Raw genomic sequence first — 16,067 nt, 5'->3', positions numbered from 1 at the left:
CATTTTCTCTTTTCCCTCCACACCTGTTCCTTTCTGTTACTCCAGTAGATTCCTATGATTTCTCTTGCTTTTAGTGGGTACCTAAAGCCTTCATTACAACAGCACTGAAAGGAGCTTCAGGAAAGCTGGGGAGGGGCTCTTGATCAGGGAGTGCAGGGAGAGGACAAGGAGGAATGGTTTTCAGCTGAAAGAGGGGAGATTGAGATGAGATTTTAGAAAGAAATGGTTTGCTCTGAGGGTTGGGAGGCCCTGGCACAGGTTGCCCAGAGAAGTAGTTAGTTCCCCATCCCTGGAGGTGTTCAAGCCAGGATGGATGGGGCTCTGAGCCCCCTGATCCATTGGGTGCCCATGGCAAGGGGTTGGAACTGCATGGGCTTTGGGGTCCCTTCCAACCCAAGCCATTCTGTGATTCCAGCAGTGAGGCTGCACTGACAGGGTTATTTCAAAGGCAACCACTTCTCTATTTCTGGTTTCCTAGGTGTGGAGACCTAGCAGGGTGGCTTCTAGAGAAGGGCTCAGGCTAGCTAGTCCACAAGCAATCTGAATCCATGCCATGGCGCACTTCCTGGGAGGCCACAGGAGAGTCTCAGTGCTTCCTGTGTCCCTTACTTGGGTGCAGAGGCAGGGCTGCTCCCAGCTGTGAGCTCCCAAGCAGCTCTTTTTACTCCCCAATTTCTTGGTGCTGGAAAGGGAAGAGTAGGTCTTTCTTTGTGGAGACATGTGGCTGCTGCGGCTGCGTGCAGCTCCGTGGAGCTGGTGCCAAACCCCCTTCCCACTAGGTTTTATTTTCTTTCAGATGCTTCTCAGCTTCATGGCAAAGGGTCCAATGCACAGCAGCGCAAGTTGTGACGTCTGCAAGGAGGGGAGCTAGAGCTGGGATAAACACGAGAGGAAAAGGTCCTGAATTTTGGATACTGGCTGTGTCTTTTCTGTTTTTCCTCACAACAACTGGAGAGACTGAACCGCAGCAAGGAACTCATTGGTGCATTTGCTCAGAGGCTTTCAGAGCCAAGCCCCATGTGAAGGGGGCCACCTTGGGCAATGCCCTAATGAGAGAAGCATTTTGTAGCACTGTTTTATTGCTGCTGCCCTCGATGCATTCCCTGGCACTGGCAGGAGCTAGAACCTGCAGGGAGAACCCGGGTGGCTTGGCTTTCTTGCAGTGAATTCCCTGCCACTGGTGTCTGTATCTGCCAAGTACCTCCGAGTCCAGTTACCTCCTTGGCCTCACAGTGGAGGGGATGAAAGGTGCTTCTTTCTACTGCTTTGGATTTATTTGGATCATTCTAGCATTGCCAGTGCTTTCTGAAGACGTTTGACTAACTCTGAAATTGTACTATAAAATTGTGCTACAGTTACGTGGAGGACTTAACATTTCCTGTGTGGTGAATCTAACGAACCACCTGATGTTCCCCTCTGGAGGAGAAGGAAGACTCGAGATGTGTTTTTAGATGCAGTCATTGACTTTGAGAATTCTATTTCTTTTGGGTTTTGGATTTTTTTTCCTCCTGCTCAGTTTTATCCTCATTATCATTGGATGCATTGGATCGAATGGGACACTTATTGACGTGTCGCATGTACAGGACAACATAATTCCAGTGCCTTTTGTGGTGGAGCAAGAATGGACTAGTGACACACATTTCAGCTCTATTTTTTGTGCTCCTCAACCCTTTTTTGATCTTTCAGTATTTAAAATGTAGTCTGTTTTATTTAATAGAGCTTTTTATGGTTGCACATCAAAAAAAAAAAAAGCTGCACTCTCTGGACTTCAGTGGTGTCTTGGTGACTGCGAACACAGTACCAAACGCAGAAGGAGCACCAGTTCTTGTCTGAGTTTGTGCAGGCGGGTTCCAGACCCTTCCCTAAAGCCATTCTTTCCTAGAGTCGTCAGTTATGATCTCTTTGGTGGGCAAAGGGAATCATCTAGATAACCAAGGTTACTACTGGTCAAATGGATTCCAGAGAACAATATTGCTCTCAGCAGTGATTTGTGCACTAGGATTGTGTTCTTGTCGCAGCTGTGGAGTGGGGACCAGCTAGAATTGGGGGGCTCTCTGCTGTTTTAGTCTTTTAACTCTTAGACCTAAACATTTCTCGTGAGCTTGCTCTTTTGGTCTGTGGTCAGTGAAGGGCAGGCTGTGGTTCCAGCTCAGCTGTGTTTGATTTCCTGCACTTCCCCCAGGCTGCCTTTCCTCAGGCCTGCATGGGTACAGCTGAGTCGTGCTCGGGTAGAGCTGACCCACACAAACTTCACTGGTATTGCAAGCAAAAGCTTGCAGCCTTCCTTCTTGAGCTTTGGGGAAGGATGCTGACACTGAGGATACCAGCAAATACCTGCTTTACTTTTCCCCATTTCTAGTAAGATCCAAGCCAGGCTGTTTCAATCTGAGCTGACACAGAACTTCCCAAGGTCAGGGCTTTGTCTGAATTAAAAGGAAAAAAAAAAAAACAAACGCAGTTCAGATTTACAGTTTGTTTACAGGAAATCCTTAGGTTGTAGCGAAAGAGCCAAAGACAGAACTTGTGTTGTTGAAACTAAGCACAGCAGTGGTGGATAGACTCTGAGTAGTGGATGTCACGTGGTTGAAGACCTAATCCTGAGAGGTGCTTTGCACCTTCAACTTCCCTTGGTCACTGAAAGCACGTTGGAGCACCTGGCAGGACAGTGCCTCTCAGCGAGTGACTCAAGGTACTGGTTCTACTCCCTCTGTTTGCTTTCACTTGAATGCTTCTGCTGGGAAGCACCTGTGTGCGTGGCCAGAGCAGAATGCTCTCCTTCTAGGAATTTTGCGAAGCCTCTTGCCTCAGGGAAATGTTTATTTGTTGGAAATTCTGTGGGATGATTTTTTCTTTACATGCTACGACGAGTGAGTGAGTGGTAGGAGCAGGCGCAGCAAGGCAGAACCACGCAGAGACCCGGCAGCAAATGGGGAGCCTGGAGTCTGGCATCTCTGCCTTGGTGAGGCAACTTGCAATGCTTTTGTGATGGTGTAGGGAGGCGAGGCTCCCATGGCACTGACTGAGGATGGCAGTTCCTTTTGGGTGTGTGAGCTGCGGTTTCCTATTCTATTTTGTTGTGTTTGGGGGGACTGTCTTGCTGAAGATGGTGGGGGCGATGTGAAAACTGTTACTCTTGTACAGAACAACTGAATAAATTGTTTCAAAGTTTGCAAAATGCTCTTTTCCATCTCTTTGCCTATCCTTCCATGACCTTGCTTTCAAGAATTTGTCTTTCAGCTTAGATGATCACCTCTCGATCATCTTGTGTCTCGAGTGAGTAATGAATTGTATACTCTTTTTTCATTGAAGACTGAGATGTGGTAAGTGAACTCCAGCTCTATTTCTAGCCACGGTGGCGGCAGAATTGCACATTCTCATTCCACGTGCTGCTGCTGATGCTTGAAGTTGACATCTGTCTGCTAGAAAGGACTTGTGGGGCCTGGACCCTGGAGTGACGGTGTGATCCTGCGGGCTCCTTTCATTCACAAAGGTGAGCGAATGGTGTTAATTCCCAAAGCCAGGATATATACGCAGTGAATGCTTATGGCTGCCTTTGCTGATTGCAAGTGTTACTGGGGTTCAGGAATTTGGGAGAAAGGAATTGAATGTGCCCTGTGTGTGGAAGCCCCCGGTACATCCCAGTGTAATTCCATGTTCTCCTGCAGTTGCACTCCTGTTTGTTAGTTCACTCCCATCTACAGCTGCTAATTAGTCCCAGCTCTAATCTGCTCCAGCAATTTCCCCCATGGAAAGGAGTCAACAGTTAAAATGAACAGCTTTGATTCTGAAATGGCATCTTTCTGCAAAGCTGGAGATGAAGAGACTGCTCTAATTAATAAAGAAAAAACAGCTTCTGATTGGAACCACTGCATTTTTATTTTGTACTATAAATAGAATCCCCCTCTATTTCCCATTCCCTTACACAAGTAAATGAAACCTTTAGCTGCATGTAACTCCATCCAGTAAAATATCAGCACAGATGGCTTTTAGCCGTGAGGTAAGCTAGCGGTGTTTGGAAGGCACTCTGCGCTCGGTTACAGTTGCATGCTTTACACTACCCTCTTATGTTTGGCAGCGCTGCCATCTCTTCATGTACTTCTTGGTGACCTCTGTGGTGTATGAATGCTCCTCCTGGATCTGCGGCTGCTGCTGTCAAATGACATCTGCTTCACTCTTCCCCAGTAGTGCAGGCATGTAGGTGAACCAAATGGTGATCGAATCTGCAGTGATCCAGAATGGAGATGTGTAGCACAACTTTCGTTTTTACAGAGCTGATTTTCTCAGAGGATGTTCCCATCACTTACTCAGTTGTTCACGATAACATGCAGCTGACTTAACCACCCACTGCTGGTCACCTCGGAGTCATCTTGACCTTCAATCTCTCTCATGACTGTGGTATACAGCTTTTAATGACACTGCATGAGTATATGTTGCGGAAACTGTGGGTTCTACTGAGTCTTTGGACTTAAAATACTTCACTGTCCTGAGGCTTTTTGTCTTGGTTTTTGTTAGGTTGGGTGGTTAGGTGGAGATGAGGAGAGGGAGAAGGTTTTGCTGTAGTCCTGATGTGTTCTCCATAACTGTTGGTGCTTTTCTGCAGTGTATGACAGCAAGCAGCATGGCTTTGTAGCATGGCTGGGGCAGAGTCTAGCATTTCAGAAGGCACAAAGGAGGGTAAGGACTTGCAGTGATCTGTAGGTAACGAGTAGAGCAGCTCTGATTGGCAGCTCTTAAGAAAAGTTTCTAAAGCGGAGGGAGTGTGTTGTAATTGCTTCCGGACACCAAGACCGCCAACTCCTGGATCGACATCTCCTTGTTGAGGTAACTGTTGTACTGAGCCATGGTTAGCCTTCCACTCTTCAAGGCATCCTCAACTGAGAACTCTCTACCAGACTTCCTGTCAAGGATCACAGACGATTCCCCATTGGGACCCTTTATTGAGATTTCCTCCCAGTCACATTCCTGGCTTTTCAGTTTGACAAACAGGCTCCATTCAATGAGGCCAAACACATGAGCTTCCTCTGGAGACATTTCTTTTCCTGTGTCAGGATCAATGACCACAATGGAGCGCCTCAGGTGGTTCTCTCTTTGTTCCCTCTTGATAGCCACTGTCTTGAGGCGGTTCTGGAGTTGCTCAATCTCTGTGTCTTTTTCTCTGGATAACTGCTTCAGATCATCTAACTCTCTTTCCAAAGCCTGGAATCTGGAGTCCAGGTTTATTCCACTGTCCACGTGGCTCATGTTTCTCAAATCCCGAGTTTCTGTTGCTGTGAGTTCAATCTCTGACTGCAGTCTCCTTGTTTCCATCAGCAAGTTCTGTTTCTCAAGGTGTAGTTTGTGGTTTTCCTCCCTTAACAAGTCTAGCTCCTTTGATGACTTGGAGTTGTTGAATTCCACCTCAGACAGCCTGGTTTCGAGGCGGTTGATATCTGCATCTAACTCCTTCTTACGCCTACTTTCTTCTTCCAGATTGCTCTTCAGCTTTTGAATCTCATACTCCGTGTCTCCTTTGTCCACTTGGACACTTTCTGAAAAGACCACTTTCTCTTTAACCTCCATCTTCTCCAAAGAAAGGAGCTTCTTCCTTAGGGCTTCTAGTTCAGTTTGCAAGACTTGTCTCCGGTGCTTCTCTTCTTCTAGCTCCAGCTTGAGGAGGGAGTGCTCCTTCTCTTGCTGGGGATCTTGCTGAAGGATCACTTTCTGTTTCACAGTCACTCGTTCTGTTGTCTGCCTCTCCTGTTCTTCCAACTCATTCAACCTAATCTTCAGCTTCTGCACCTCAAGTTCAGCCTCTCTGCGGGCCTGTCTCTCTTTCTCAAGCTCTTCTAGCTGATGCTCCAACTCAGACCGCCGCCTCTGCAGCTTGCGGAGTTCTTCACGGAGGCAATCAATTTGCTTCAGCTCGCTCTCTATGCTCTGAGAGAAGGAGCTGACTTCAGCTTTCATGGCAGGATCTTGCTCATACTTCACTACTTCCTGTTGGACCACTTTCTCCTTCACCTGGGAAAGTTCTTCCTCCTTCTGTCTTACTTTCTCTTCTTGGAGTAGCCGCTCCCTCTCCAGGTCAATGTGTTTAATCTGTTCATCTGCTAGCTGCACTCTCAGAGATTCTACCTCCTCTCTCGTCTTGGGATCTTCCCGAAACTGCAGAATTTCTTGAACAACTTCCTTCATATGCACTTGAGGTTTGGTATCTTTCAAAGCTTGTATCTCTTGTTTCAACTGGTAAATCTCGAGGTCAGCTCTTTCAATTGCTCCAGTCCTCTCTATGATTTCCTCTCGGAGTCGCTGTAGCTCCTTTTCAGTTTCTGGGTCATTTTTATACTTAATGACCTCCTTAATGACTTCTTTGACTTCTACAAGTGGCCCTCTGTTCCTCAGAGCAGCCAATTCATTCTGGCAGCTCTTCAGCTGTTCGTCGCCACCTCGGTATCTCCTCTCCTGCTCTACCAGCTCCAAACGAAGGTTGGCAACTTCATTTTCAGCCTTAGGGTCTGGGCGCACGATCTCACGTACTTTCTCCTGGATAACCACCTTGGCATTCTCTTCCTCCAACAGCTGGATCTTCCTGAGGAGCTCAGCCTTTTCTCGTTGATTGGAACGACCTTTGGACTTCTCATCTTCATACTGGCGCCGGAGCTCATTCACCTCTCTCTCAATGGCTAAGTCTTTCTCTACTTTCAGCACCTCCTTGACGGTAATTTTGCCCTCAGCAATGGCTCGTTCCTTCTCAAGGCGTTTCAGCTTGTCCTGGAGGAAGCTGAGCTCTTCTTCGTGCTTCTGCCGAAGAGCAGTCTCCCTCTGCTTGTTCTCTTGCAACCTCTGGAACTCCATCTCCAGCTGGGGATCATTCTGCAGCTTCAGCACTTCCTTCTCTGTTACCTTCTCCTGCTCTTTGTTCTTCTCACTGGATAGCACAGCAATTTGTTGGCGTAAAAAGATCACTTCATTCTCTCTGGTTCCTTCCTGCCTCCTAAGCTCTTCCAATTCTTCTTTGAGCTTCAGGATTTCACCAGCTTGAGCCTTATCTTGTTCAATACGCAGTACCTCTTTCACTATATACTCCTGCCCTCCTTCCCTCTTCTCGTGCTCTAAAATGCGCAGCCTGATTTTAAGAGCCTCCAGCTCATCCTGGAGCACTTGGTTCTTGCGCTGCTCTTCTGCAAGGTTTTGCTGCAGTTTGTGGAAGCTCTCCTCCAGCTGAGGGTCAGGCACTTTCTTCAGCAATTCTTTCTTAACAACAGTTTCTTGGGGCTTCTGGTTTTGCAGGTGGACAATGTTGTTTTGAATGGCTTTGATCTCCGCTTCCAGCTGTTGCCGACGCTGAGTCTCATCCTCAAGCTCTTTCTTCAGCTTCCACACTTCTTCCACAGGCCTTACATATTTTTCAGTCTGGAAAGAGTCTTGTGTCTCTTGGATCTCTGGTTGCTGTTTTAAAAAAAGAACATAGAGTCAAAAAAAACCCAAATAATCCCATTTCTGGTGCTTATTTTCAGGACCTCCTGCCACAAAATGACAGGAGGAGGAGGAGGAGCTTGGTTAGCGGAGGTTCCTAATTGCAAATGCTGAGCAGGGGAGGGGGGATTTGCAAACAGGCTGCTCTTTAACTGCTTTGCGGATTCGCAGCCTGAGAAATGTTTTCTGTGATGCCTGTTGCTGTCAAAACAAATCTTTTAGTCATGAAGGACACTAATTCTGGCATGGCTTTGGCAAAAGAAGTGTTAAAAATGACGCGGAGCTTCCTAGGGTGAGCAGGAGATGGGGGTGGCAAAGGCGGGGAGGGGGGGTTCTATCTGATTTGTGTCTTCTGATTAATGATTTGGGGGACATGAAACACTAGCTAGTAGGTTTATTCCCAGTTCAGCTTGTAATAGGAAAGGCACCTGTGGATGATTTTCTACCTGACTGTCCTTCCGCTATCACATTGCTCCTGGTGACCACTTACCTGCCGCAGGAGGCTCTGAGCAAACTCCAGATTCTGCAGCCTCTGTTTATTCACAGCATTTACTTCGGTGAACTTGGCTGCCAGCACAGCTTCCTACAGAAGAAAAATGTTTTGAGAAAAGATGGTCAAACCAGAGGTGCTTGCTGCATAGAAACCACATGGCCTGGCCTTACAGAAATAACCCTGGGTGGTGTTCCAAACACCTTCTACATAGGTAATCTGCCAGGCTTCAGGGGAGGAGGAGCAGTTCTCGTGCACACATGCGTCTATGGTCATGGTGTACATCTCCTACTCAAAATGTGCAAAAAGGGACGCAGATGAGGAAGAAGCAGGTGGACACTTCTGGCTGCCTGCCTTGGCAGGCAGGGTGAGTTTGACCCAGGGTAATGAACAGCTCCTGCCTAACTAAGTAGCTTGTGGCCTGCTTTTGCTGTCAGCATTTCTATCCAGTGTGCAGACTGGGGAAATCTCGCTCTCCGGTTGAACGTCTTGGGAGAGGAAAAATGTCAGGGTTTTGGCTTTTCTCCCCACCTCCCCCTTTCAGAATGAAAGTGCTCTGTCCACTATTTTCCCTTTCTCATTCTGGTCAGCCTAGTCCAAAAAAATTAATAAGTTAAGAATGATGATTCTCCCCTGATTCTCTGCCCTCCCCTGCAGTTCCCTCTTGGATCAAGGTTTCCAACAGCAACTACCCTGCTTGCAAAATCTCTGTTGGTCCCACAAGCTGTCAGCTGCTCTCAGTCACTATAGACTACCCCTTATTTACCTCCTCTTTCACTTTCGCAGCTGGAGACTGCAGCCTGGGCTTCTTGCTCATGTACCCATTCCGGCCATTCTCTAGGTCAAGGATGGACCGAAGCTTCTCTGCTTCTAACTCGTAGTCCTTTGGGAAGAAGTTTCCAGGAGGAAAGTGAGATTACTGGGCCCCCTTCATGCACAAATCCCTCCTAAACCCTAGCTTTAATGACTTCTTCCCTTGACCTGTACATTAGGTGAGACTCCAAGGATGGTGGCACGTGGAGAATTGTTGGCAGGATGTCCCAGCAGGGTTGGAGTGGAAAAACCTCCTTTCACAGGTAATAAATCTGAGCCAGTTGTGCTAGTGGGCATCTGATGTCAATGTTGAAGCAGATAACCTGTTTTTTAGCTTATCAGCTGACTGAGCAAAGGCACTAGGCTTTCTTTAATTGGCTCCTTGTAGGATGTAGGTGATTCTCCCTCTCTACTCTGCCCTGGTGAGACCCCCCTGCAGTGTGGCATCCAGCTCTGGGGTCGTCAGTACAGAAAAGATGAGGACTTGCTCAAGTGGGTCCTGAGGAGGCCACAAAGATTATCCAAGGGATAGAACAGCTCTGCTATGAGGACAGGCTGAGAGCATTGGGAGTGTTCAGCCTGGAGAAGAGAAAGATCTGGGGAGACCTTAGAGCAGCCTTCCAGTACCTAAAGGGGGCAACAGGAATGATGAGCACAGACTTTTCAGCAGGGGCTGCAGCAATAGGACAAGGAGAAATGGGTTTAAACTAAAAGAGGGTAGATTCAGCCTAGAAATAAGGAAGAAATAGTTTATGCTGAGGGTGGGTGAGACACTGGACCAGGTTGTCCAGAGAGGTGGGGAGATGCCCCATCCCTGGAGGTGTTCATGGCCAGGTTAGATGGGCTCTGGGCAACCCAATGGAGTGGGAGATGTCCCTGCAAGGTGTTGGGCTGGATGGAGTTTAAAGGCCCCTTCCCACCCAAACCATTCTCAGTCTCCGTTGAAGTTCTCCCACCGGCAGAATTCCAGTCCTTACCTTCACTGCCTGCTGGTATTGCTGAGCTGTGGCAGAGATGTTCTGCACCTCCTGTTCTTTGCTTGCAATGTCACTGAGGAGTGCCTGGCATGCAGAGGAATACATGTCAGGGGGAATGCAAAATCCAGACACGTTGTTCACCCTTTTTGAGGGTTGCCATTAAAATCACACCACTGAGAAATGCAACCTTCACAAGTTGCCCTGCTATGTAGGAACAAGACACAGGTGTGGCAGTGGGACCTTATAGCATAAAAATTAAGCAAGCTAATAAGTATTTATATTTTTTTGTGTTCTGTTCAGGTAGCATTTGAATTCCATTCCTTATCTTAGTGGTGTTCCTTCTCCTCTACTCATGGAGCCTAGGGCACTCTCAGAAAGAATTACCGCTTGGCTCTTCAGCTTCATTTCCACTTGCTGGATGTTGTCAGTCTCTTGCGGCTCATAGTTGGGTATGTTGCACAGGAACTGGTTCACTTTGTCATAGTTGGTGCGGTAGTTGGAATAGGCATTCTTTGCTTTCTGCAGGGTCTGCGTCCTGGAGGGGAAATCGGCTCAGCTTCAGTGTGCTACCTCACGTCTTCTGCAAATGCCTCTGAACCCACCCCCCCTTCCACTGCTCCCTAAAGATACAGATTTGAGCCAGAGTTGTTCTCTTGCTGAAGTCCCCCTCTCTGTTGCAAGAGCACTTAATCCTAAAGGCTGCATAGATCTACCCAGCCAGTGCATGCTAGGAACCTCTCTCCCTTCCTAAAAGCCTTTCTGCAACTGCCCGTTCCCATGATGGTGTTATATCTCTCACCAACTCCACTGTAAATATTCCAGCTCTCCATGCTGGTTCAGTCCTAGCTGGATCCTATCTTCTGTCTTACCTGTGGTCAATCTGTTTGTTGAGGTTGTTGAAGCGCTGGGTGAGTTTGTAGAGCTCAGCTTCCTGCCGTTCAATGTCGGGACAGTGCTCCTGGAATTTGCTGGCCAGGGTGTTGGAGCATGTCTTTGTCCTTATCAAGTTCTGCTCTGCTTCATTGAGCAGGAACCTTTTGGATTGGAGGTCACTTCCCATGGCCTGTGGAAAAAGCAACAGAGAGTTTCTCCACAGTGACACATGTCCCAGACTTTTGTCACTGTTCCTCATCAACTCTAGCTGCTGCACTGGAGCTGCAAAGGATGGTGAGTTGTGAAGAGCAGCAGGTTAGAGGCTTGCATCATAAGCAAACCTGATGGGGAGAAAAGCTCTCTTGCTCCCTTCTCTACATGTTGATCTTTAAAAGCAAGCGTACTATGTGCAAAATATTTGATGTTCTTCATGCAAGCCTTAAACCCTGTTCCTGCCAGTGCAACAACTCCAGAAGGAGCTGTTAAGGTTTTTGCACGCTAGTCTGAACTTGAGGACTTGATAGGAAAGCTGAAGGAGGACAGAAAATTCCAGCCTAGCCAGTTCTAGGCTTTCTATAGCAAAAGGATTGCCAATTTTGGTCAGTGGTTTTCCTAGTGATAACTGTGCTTAAAGCCTTCCTAGGTCCATCTCTGTCAAGTATCAGCCTCTGCATTGCTTTTCCCAGACCGTTTTGTCCTCCATTTCTCCATTTGGCCTTTCATCAGATCACAGGTATTCAGCTGGCCTTTGCTTTCTGGTTTGGGATGGCAATGAGTGGGGATCACAGAGGTTAATGCGAAGCCTTGTCTCCAGCAGGGGAAGCCATCCCTTTACCAACTGTTCCAGCTCGTGAGTTGAGCAGCAGTTGCCTCAGCTTTTGGAAAAACATTTTGTATGTGAAGCATGTCGATAGGGTACAAAACTGCCTGGAGAAACCACTCACCAGCAGCTCTTCTTTCTTGCGGTCTACCACCTGCAAATCCTCTGGCACTGTGTCATCTATGACCAGTTTGTTCTCATAGGTAGACAGCAGGTCTCGGCCTTGCTGGAGGCTCCTCTCGAGGTGCATGGCAACCTCAACTCTGTATGGACAGACAGGAAAGGTGTTCAGGCACACCTGTGCTTATCTCCTGTAGGATCCTATGTTATGCCAGGCTCAAGCCATGACTTACTTCTCCTGGGCAGCACTAAGCAGCTGGACTACACGGTCGTACTTCTTGGTGGTGTTCTCCACCTTGTTCTTTACCAAGGTGGCGCTGCCAGTGTTTGGCACGGATTCAATGAAGACCTCACACTCCTGGATTTTCCTTGTTTTCTCAGGTTCAATGCGACGGATCTCATTGGTGATGTTCTGCAGTAGGAATAAAGCCTTTATAGCAACAGAACTAGGACCTTGTGGTAAGAAAGTAGCTTGACCCTTGGCTGCCCAGTGTGAGAAGGGAGGTCAGGGCTGAGCGCTTGATAGCAGGTACCTCTCAGCCCTGTAGGGGACAGAAGGATATTTTGTATTGACTTTCAGTTGACTGATGTCTCTTCTGAGGCAGGCTAGCTAGCCCTTAGCAAGGGAGCTCTGGTTGGTTACCACCGTCTCTAGCTCTGTCAGAAACATGCTGAAGTCAGCTGGGCTGCTGGGCTCTGATGGATGAATTCTTGCCTGGACATCAAAGCACTGCAGGCAGTCAGAGCAATTTACTTTCACTTGTGGCACATGAATTTTGACACAGCTTTTGGCAAGTGATGTAAGGAGGACCTGAACTTCCTCCTAAACCATGGGAGCTTTTGTGGTACAGATCTTGGCTTAATTAGGGGTCTGAAGGAGAGGAAAGGTACGGGATGCTACCAGCACTGGAGCTTAGTGGAGCAGGTCCACAAGGAGAAACAGTGCCCTGAGCCATAAGTGTTTTCCTGCTCCTTTCTGAGCTGGTGATGGTGGTGGCAACTATGCTAACTCTCTGCTGTGCTCAGAATATGGGTAGGGTCAGAACTTGAAGGTTTCGCTCTCTTCCTCACAGCCCACGCTCTGCAGCTATGGCCATTTCCCCATTCGACCTTTCTGTGACTGAGCTGTGCCAGCAGCCAGGCAAAGGTTTTTGGATTCTGAGGCTGTTCAAAGGGCTGCTCCCCATCTCCACTGGAAGAAGCAGCCAGCTGTAAGCGTCACTCCGTGCCTGCATGCTCCTGGCCTCAGGGAACACTTACAGCCCCCAGCATAGTGGGGACCTCCCTGGAGTTCCTCTGGGAGCATGGTCCCTGTATGGCACCTCTGTCTGCCCCTACACCCCTATACCTTCAGGTCCTTGGAGCGCTCAGTGCTGTCCTGCACAGCCCGACTCTGCTCCAGTGGCGGACGGAGGTTTGCCGTTATTGCTTTCTCCTGCTTGTCCAGGTCGCTGTTCACTTTCTCCAGCCCTGCCAGAAGCTGGCGCCCCCGAACCGATGCAGCATCTGGATAATGTCGGGGGACTAAGTTAGAGCCGGCTGGAAGGTGGGTCTGGGCCCAGTCCCACTGGTGAGTGCAAAACCCGCATCGCCCTCCACTCCCCGAACCCTGCCTGGTGCCATCACAGCCTGGCTGCTCTGCCCACGCATGCCAATGCCATTGTCCCTGGCACCCTTAGGAGATGGGAAGCTCTTAGTGACATCCCCCCTAATGCAAGCCACCACCAAAGATCAAGGCTCCAGCAGCCTTTTTGTGCCTGGGAAGGGACAAGCCCCAGGCTGCCCTTCCAGAGCCGCACCTCCGATGCTGTCTGCCTCAGCCCCTCGTTAGCGCTGCTGGAGGATGTTCTTGCAGTTGGCTGTCTTCTCCTTCACGGTCACATAGTGATGAGCAATTCTGCAAAACAGGACAGCATGGACATGAGGTCGGCATCCATCACTCTCCACTGTCCCACTGCCCAGTGTGGCACTGCTCTTGGAGAGCAGTGCAGCTCTGCAGGGTTGGCCCCTCACAGCCAGGGGGCAAGTGGGGTGGAGGTGCCTTCACCCCACATTGGCAAAGGGCTAGAGCAGTGCCTTCACCAGAGGGGTGAGAGCAGTGGAGAGGCAGCAAAGGCAGGGACCTGCCTGCTGAGGGAGGGATGGTCAGCTTCTCCCCACCGTACTGGCCCCCCAGAGGAGTGGGATCCTCCTCTGAGCTGGCCCAACTTTGCCAGGTGGCATCTTCTGTGCAAGCAAGAGGGTGCAGGAATCCCTCCTGGAGGAACCTGAGGCTTCCAGCAGGCAAGGGGTTGTTTGGGGCTTGTGAAAGCAAGGGCAAAGGCTGCTGGGGCAGTGGGAGGGTCTGGCACAAGAGGCTGGGGGGCACCTACTGGTCTGCCAGCGCTATGGCTTCTGCATCAGGCGGGGGGATCATAAAGCAGACCCCTGGGGCGCTGATCTTGTTTCCTGAGCTGTCTGCCACTTCCCAAACGTCTCCACTGTTCTTCTGCAGGGTGTAGTGGGCTCCTCGGCTTATCTGGCCCTGGGGGACAGGAACCGGTCACAGCAGCAGGTCAGGAAACACCACCCGCCCTGCTCTAGCCGGCAGCCCCAGGGAGCCACGTTTGCGGCAAAGCAGGACCGGCATAAAAACCACTCCCTCCTCTCTGCACCCTCTCGCTTCTCCAAGTCTCTGCTGCTTGCTGAAATCTCATCCACCTGCTCCTCCCTTCCCTGAGCCTCCAGGTATGAAGCCATGCCTCCTCTCGCAAGCAAATTCCCACTAGGGCAGAGATGAGAAGGCATTTCTGAGGCTGTGCTGTGGCTTTCCCTTTCAGAGATGGAAGGCAGCTGAGTCAGCCTGAGCTGCCTCCTCTCCAGGCCCTTGCTGCTCCCATGGTGTCTCTCAGCTTTGCTGTCCCATCCCTTCTCTCAACTACTCAGTCCTGCAAAGACTGGTGCCCTGATGGCAGGGAGGGGGAGATGCAGATGTGCCTGCTGGGACTGCTCTGGTGATGGTGGGCGAGTTTCATTGGTCAGAAACATGCCCGGACATCTTCACTGTCCCAGTGCAGGGAGCATGGGAATGTGACAGAGCCCAGCTGTTGCAAGCTCCTGACAGGCATGTAACAGGCATGCTGCCTGCAGGGTGGACAGCAGCTGCGTTTCCCCCAGACCCCTCCTGCCCTGCTCCTCCTGAGCTGCAAAATCTGGTCCCACTAGAGCACGATTTCTGCCTTGTCCCTGCTGTGGGAGACATCACTGCTTGGACACCATCAGAAACTTCTTCCCTGGGTGGCTGTCTTTTCCATCCCCAGTGCCCCCAGATGAGATGGTTCCCAGGAGCACCTCTGCATTGCTCACGGGCCAAGGGAGATGTTACCTGCTCGCCTTCGTACTCGCAGAGAGCCTCCACAAGGATGGGCTGGAGTGGCATCTCACGGCGGTAGTGGAGGGGCAGGACGTGCTGGCTGCGCTCCTGCAGGGACTTCACCACAGCCTCGTATTTGTCCAATGCCTTCTCCTGGTCCTAGCACGGGTGAATAACCCACACCGTTAGGAAAAGGTCGGAAGAACTCAGTGACAGACAGTCACAGAATCACAAGGTTGGAAAAGACCCATTGGATCATCGAGTCCAACCATTCCTAACACTCCCTAAACCATGTCTCTCAGCACTTCATCCACCCGTTCCTTAAACACCTCCAGGGAAGGCAACTCGACCACCTCCCTGGGCAGCCTGTTCCAGTACCCAAGGACTCTTACTGTGAAGAATTTTTTTCTGATATCCAACCTGAACCTCCCCTGACGGAGCCTCAGGCCATTCCTCTTGTCTCTGTCACCTGGAGAAAGAGCCAGCTCCCTCCTCTCCACAACCTCCTTTTAGGTAGTTGTAGAGAGTAATAAGGTCTCCCCTCAGCCTCCTCTTCTCCAGGCTAAACAACCCCAGCTCTCTCAGCCGCTCCCGTAAGACTTGTTCTCCAGCCCCTTCACCAGCTTTGTTGCTCTTCTCTGGACACGCTCCAGAGCCTCAACATCCTTCTTGTGGTGAGGGGTCCAGAACTGAACACAGTATTCGAGGTGCGGTCTCACCAGGGCCGAGTACAGAGGGAGAATAACCTCCCTGGACCTGCTGGTGACCCCATTTCTGATACAAGCCAAGATGCCGTTGGCCTTCTTGGCCACCTGGGCACACTGCTGGCTCATGTTCAGTCGGCTGTCAACCAGCACCCCCCAGGTCCTTCTCTTCCGTGCAGCTCTCCAGCCATTCTTCCCCCAGTCTGTAGTGCCGCATAGGGTTGTTGTGCCCCAAGTGCAGGACCCGGCATTTGGCCTTGTTAAACCTCATGCCATTGGTCTCGGCCCAGCGGTCCCTGGTGTATGGTCCATATCTGCCTGGCTGCACGTTGGTAGATAATCCCATTCCCCACTATCAGCTCTAACTCAAGAGCCCTCTGTAAAGGCTGCCTAATGGTTGCTCTGTCTCTAGCTGTGCAGGTGGGTATCCATCCCATCGTGTTGAGTGGAGATGAGGCTAGGC

At 49.9% G+C, this 16,067-nt stretch overlaps 3 protein-coding genes across 9 annotated transcripts in view; 1 reads left to right on the top strand and 2 right to left on the bottom strand.

Moving 5' to 3' along the window:
• Positions 1-4,788, top strand: part of UBN1 (ubinuclein 1) — a 26,263-nt gene extending 21,475 nt beyond the window's left edge. For 4 of the 7 annotated variants that reach the window (XM_054080109.1, XM_054080107.1, XM_054080112.1 and 1 more), the window contains one exon: positions 3,348-4,788. In XM_054080109.1, the coding sequence (XP_053936084.1) occupies positions 3,348-3,403 (56 nt within the window). In that variant the 3' untranslated portion in view covers positions 3,404-4,788. Of the gene's footprint in view, positions 1-796 lie in introns of all 7 variants that reach the window. The other 3 variants (XM_054080110.1, XM_054080108.1, XR_008452358.1) reach the window with 2 other exon arrangements.
• PPL (periplakin) lies at positions 4,744-13,198 on the bottom strand. Its single transcript, XM_054080895.1, has 10 exons — positions 13,117-13,198; positions 12,897-13,054; positions 11,782-11,960; positions 11,553-11,691; positions 10,605-10,798; positions 10,120-10,270; positions 9,736-9,819; positions 8,712-8,828; positions 7,946-8,038; positions 4,744-7,428 (listed from the first exon to the last, which is right to left on the bottom strand). The coding sequence occupies exons 1-10, from the start codon at positions 13,196-13,198 to the stop codon at positions 4,744-4,746; spliced, it is 3,882 nt and encodes a 1,293-aa protein (XP_053936870.1).
• The window catches only part of LOC104068219 (periplakin), a 26,377-nt gene continuing 15,237 nt past the window's right edge, over positions 4,928-16,067 (bottom strand). Inside the window, exons 11-22 of the mRNA XM_054080113.1 lie at positions 14,913-15,059; positions 13,921-14,072; positions 13,348-13,445; positions 12,897-13,054; positions 11,782-11,960; positions 11,553-11,691; positions 10,605-10,798; positions 10,120-10,270; positions 9,736-9,819; positions 8,712-8,828; positions 7,946-8,038; positions 4,928-7,428 (exon numbers count right to left, since the gene is read on the bottom strand). Coding sequence (XP_053936088.1) covers positions 13,376-13,445; positions 13,921-14,072; positions 14,913-15,059 — 369 coding nt within the window. The 3' untranslated portion in view covers positions 4,928-7,428; positions 7,946-8,038; positions 8,712-8,828; ... (5 more) ...; positions 12,897-13,054; positions 13,348-13,375. The remainder of the gene's footprint in view (positions 7,429-7,945; positions 8,039-8,711; positions 8,829-9,735; positions 9,820-10,119; positions 10,271-10,604; positions 10,799-11,552; positions 11,692-11,781; positions 11,961-12,896; positions 13,055-13,347; positions 13,446-13,920; positions 14,073-14,912; positions 15,060-16,067) is intronic.

The sequence above is a fragment of the Cuculus canorus genome, chromosome 15 (assembly GCF_017976375.1).
Source record: "Cuculus canorus isolate bCucCan1 chromosome 15, bCucCan1.pri, whole genome shotgun sequence".
Lineage (NCBI taxonomy): Eukaryota > Metazoa > Chordata > Aves > Cuculiformes > Cuculidae > Cuculus > Cuculus canorus.
The sequence above is the reverse complement of the archived record's forward strand: the minus strand, read 5'-3'. Positions and strand labels throughout refer to the sequence as shown.

What these genes read in the sequence shown, in the direction of transcription:
- PPL (XM_054080895.1), bottom strand. Translation starts at nt 13,198, where the DNA reads ATGCGTGGGCAGAGCAGCCAGGCTGTGATGGCACCAGGCAGGGTTCGG. An exon ending in TGAAGCTGAAGAGCCAAGCG is followed by an intron (nt 9,820 to 10,119) that starts GTAATTCTTTCT and finishes TCTGCATGCCAG; the next exon opens with GCACTCCTCAGTGACATTGC. An exon ending in AATACCAGCAGGCAGTGAAG is followed by an intron (nt 8,829 to 9,735) that starts GTAAGGACTGGA and finishes TTCTTCCCAAAG; the next exon opens with GACTACGAGTTAGAAGCAGA.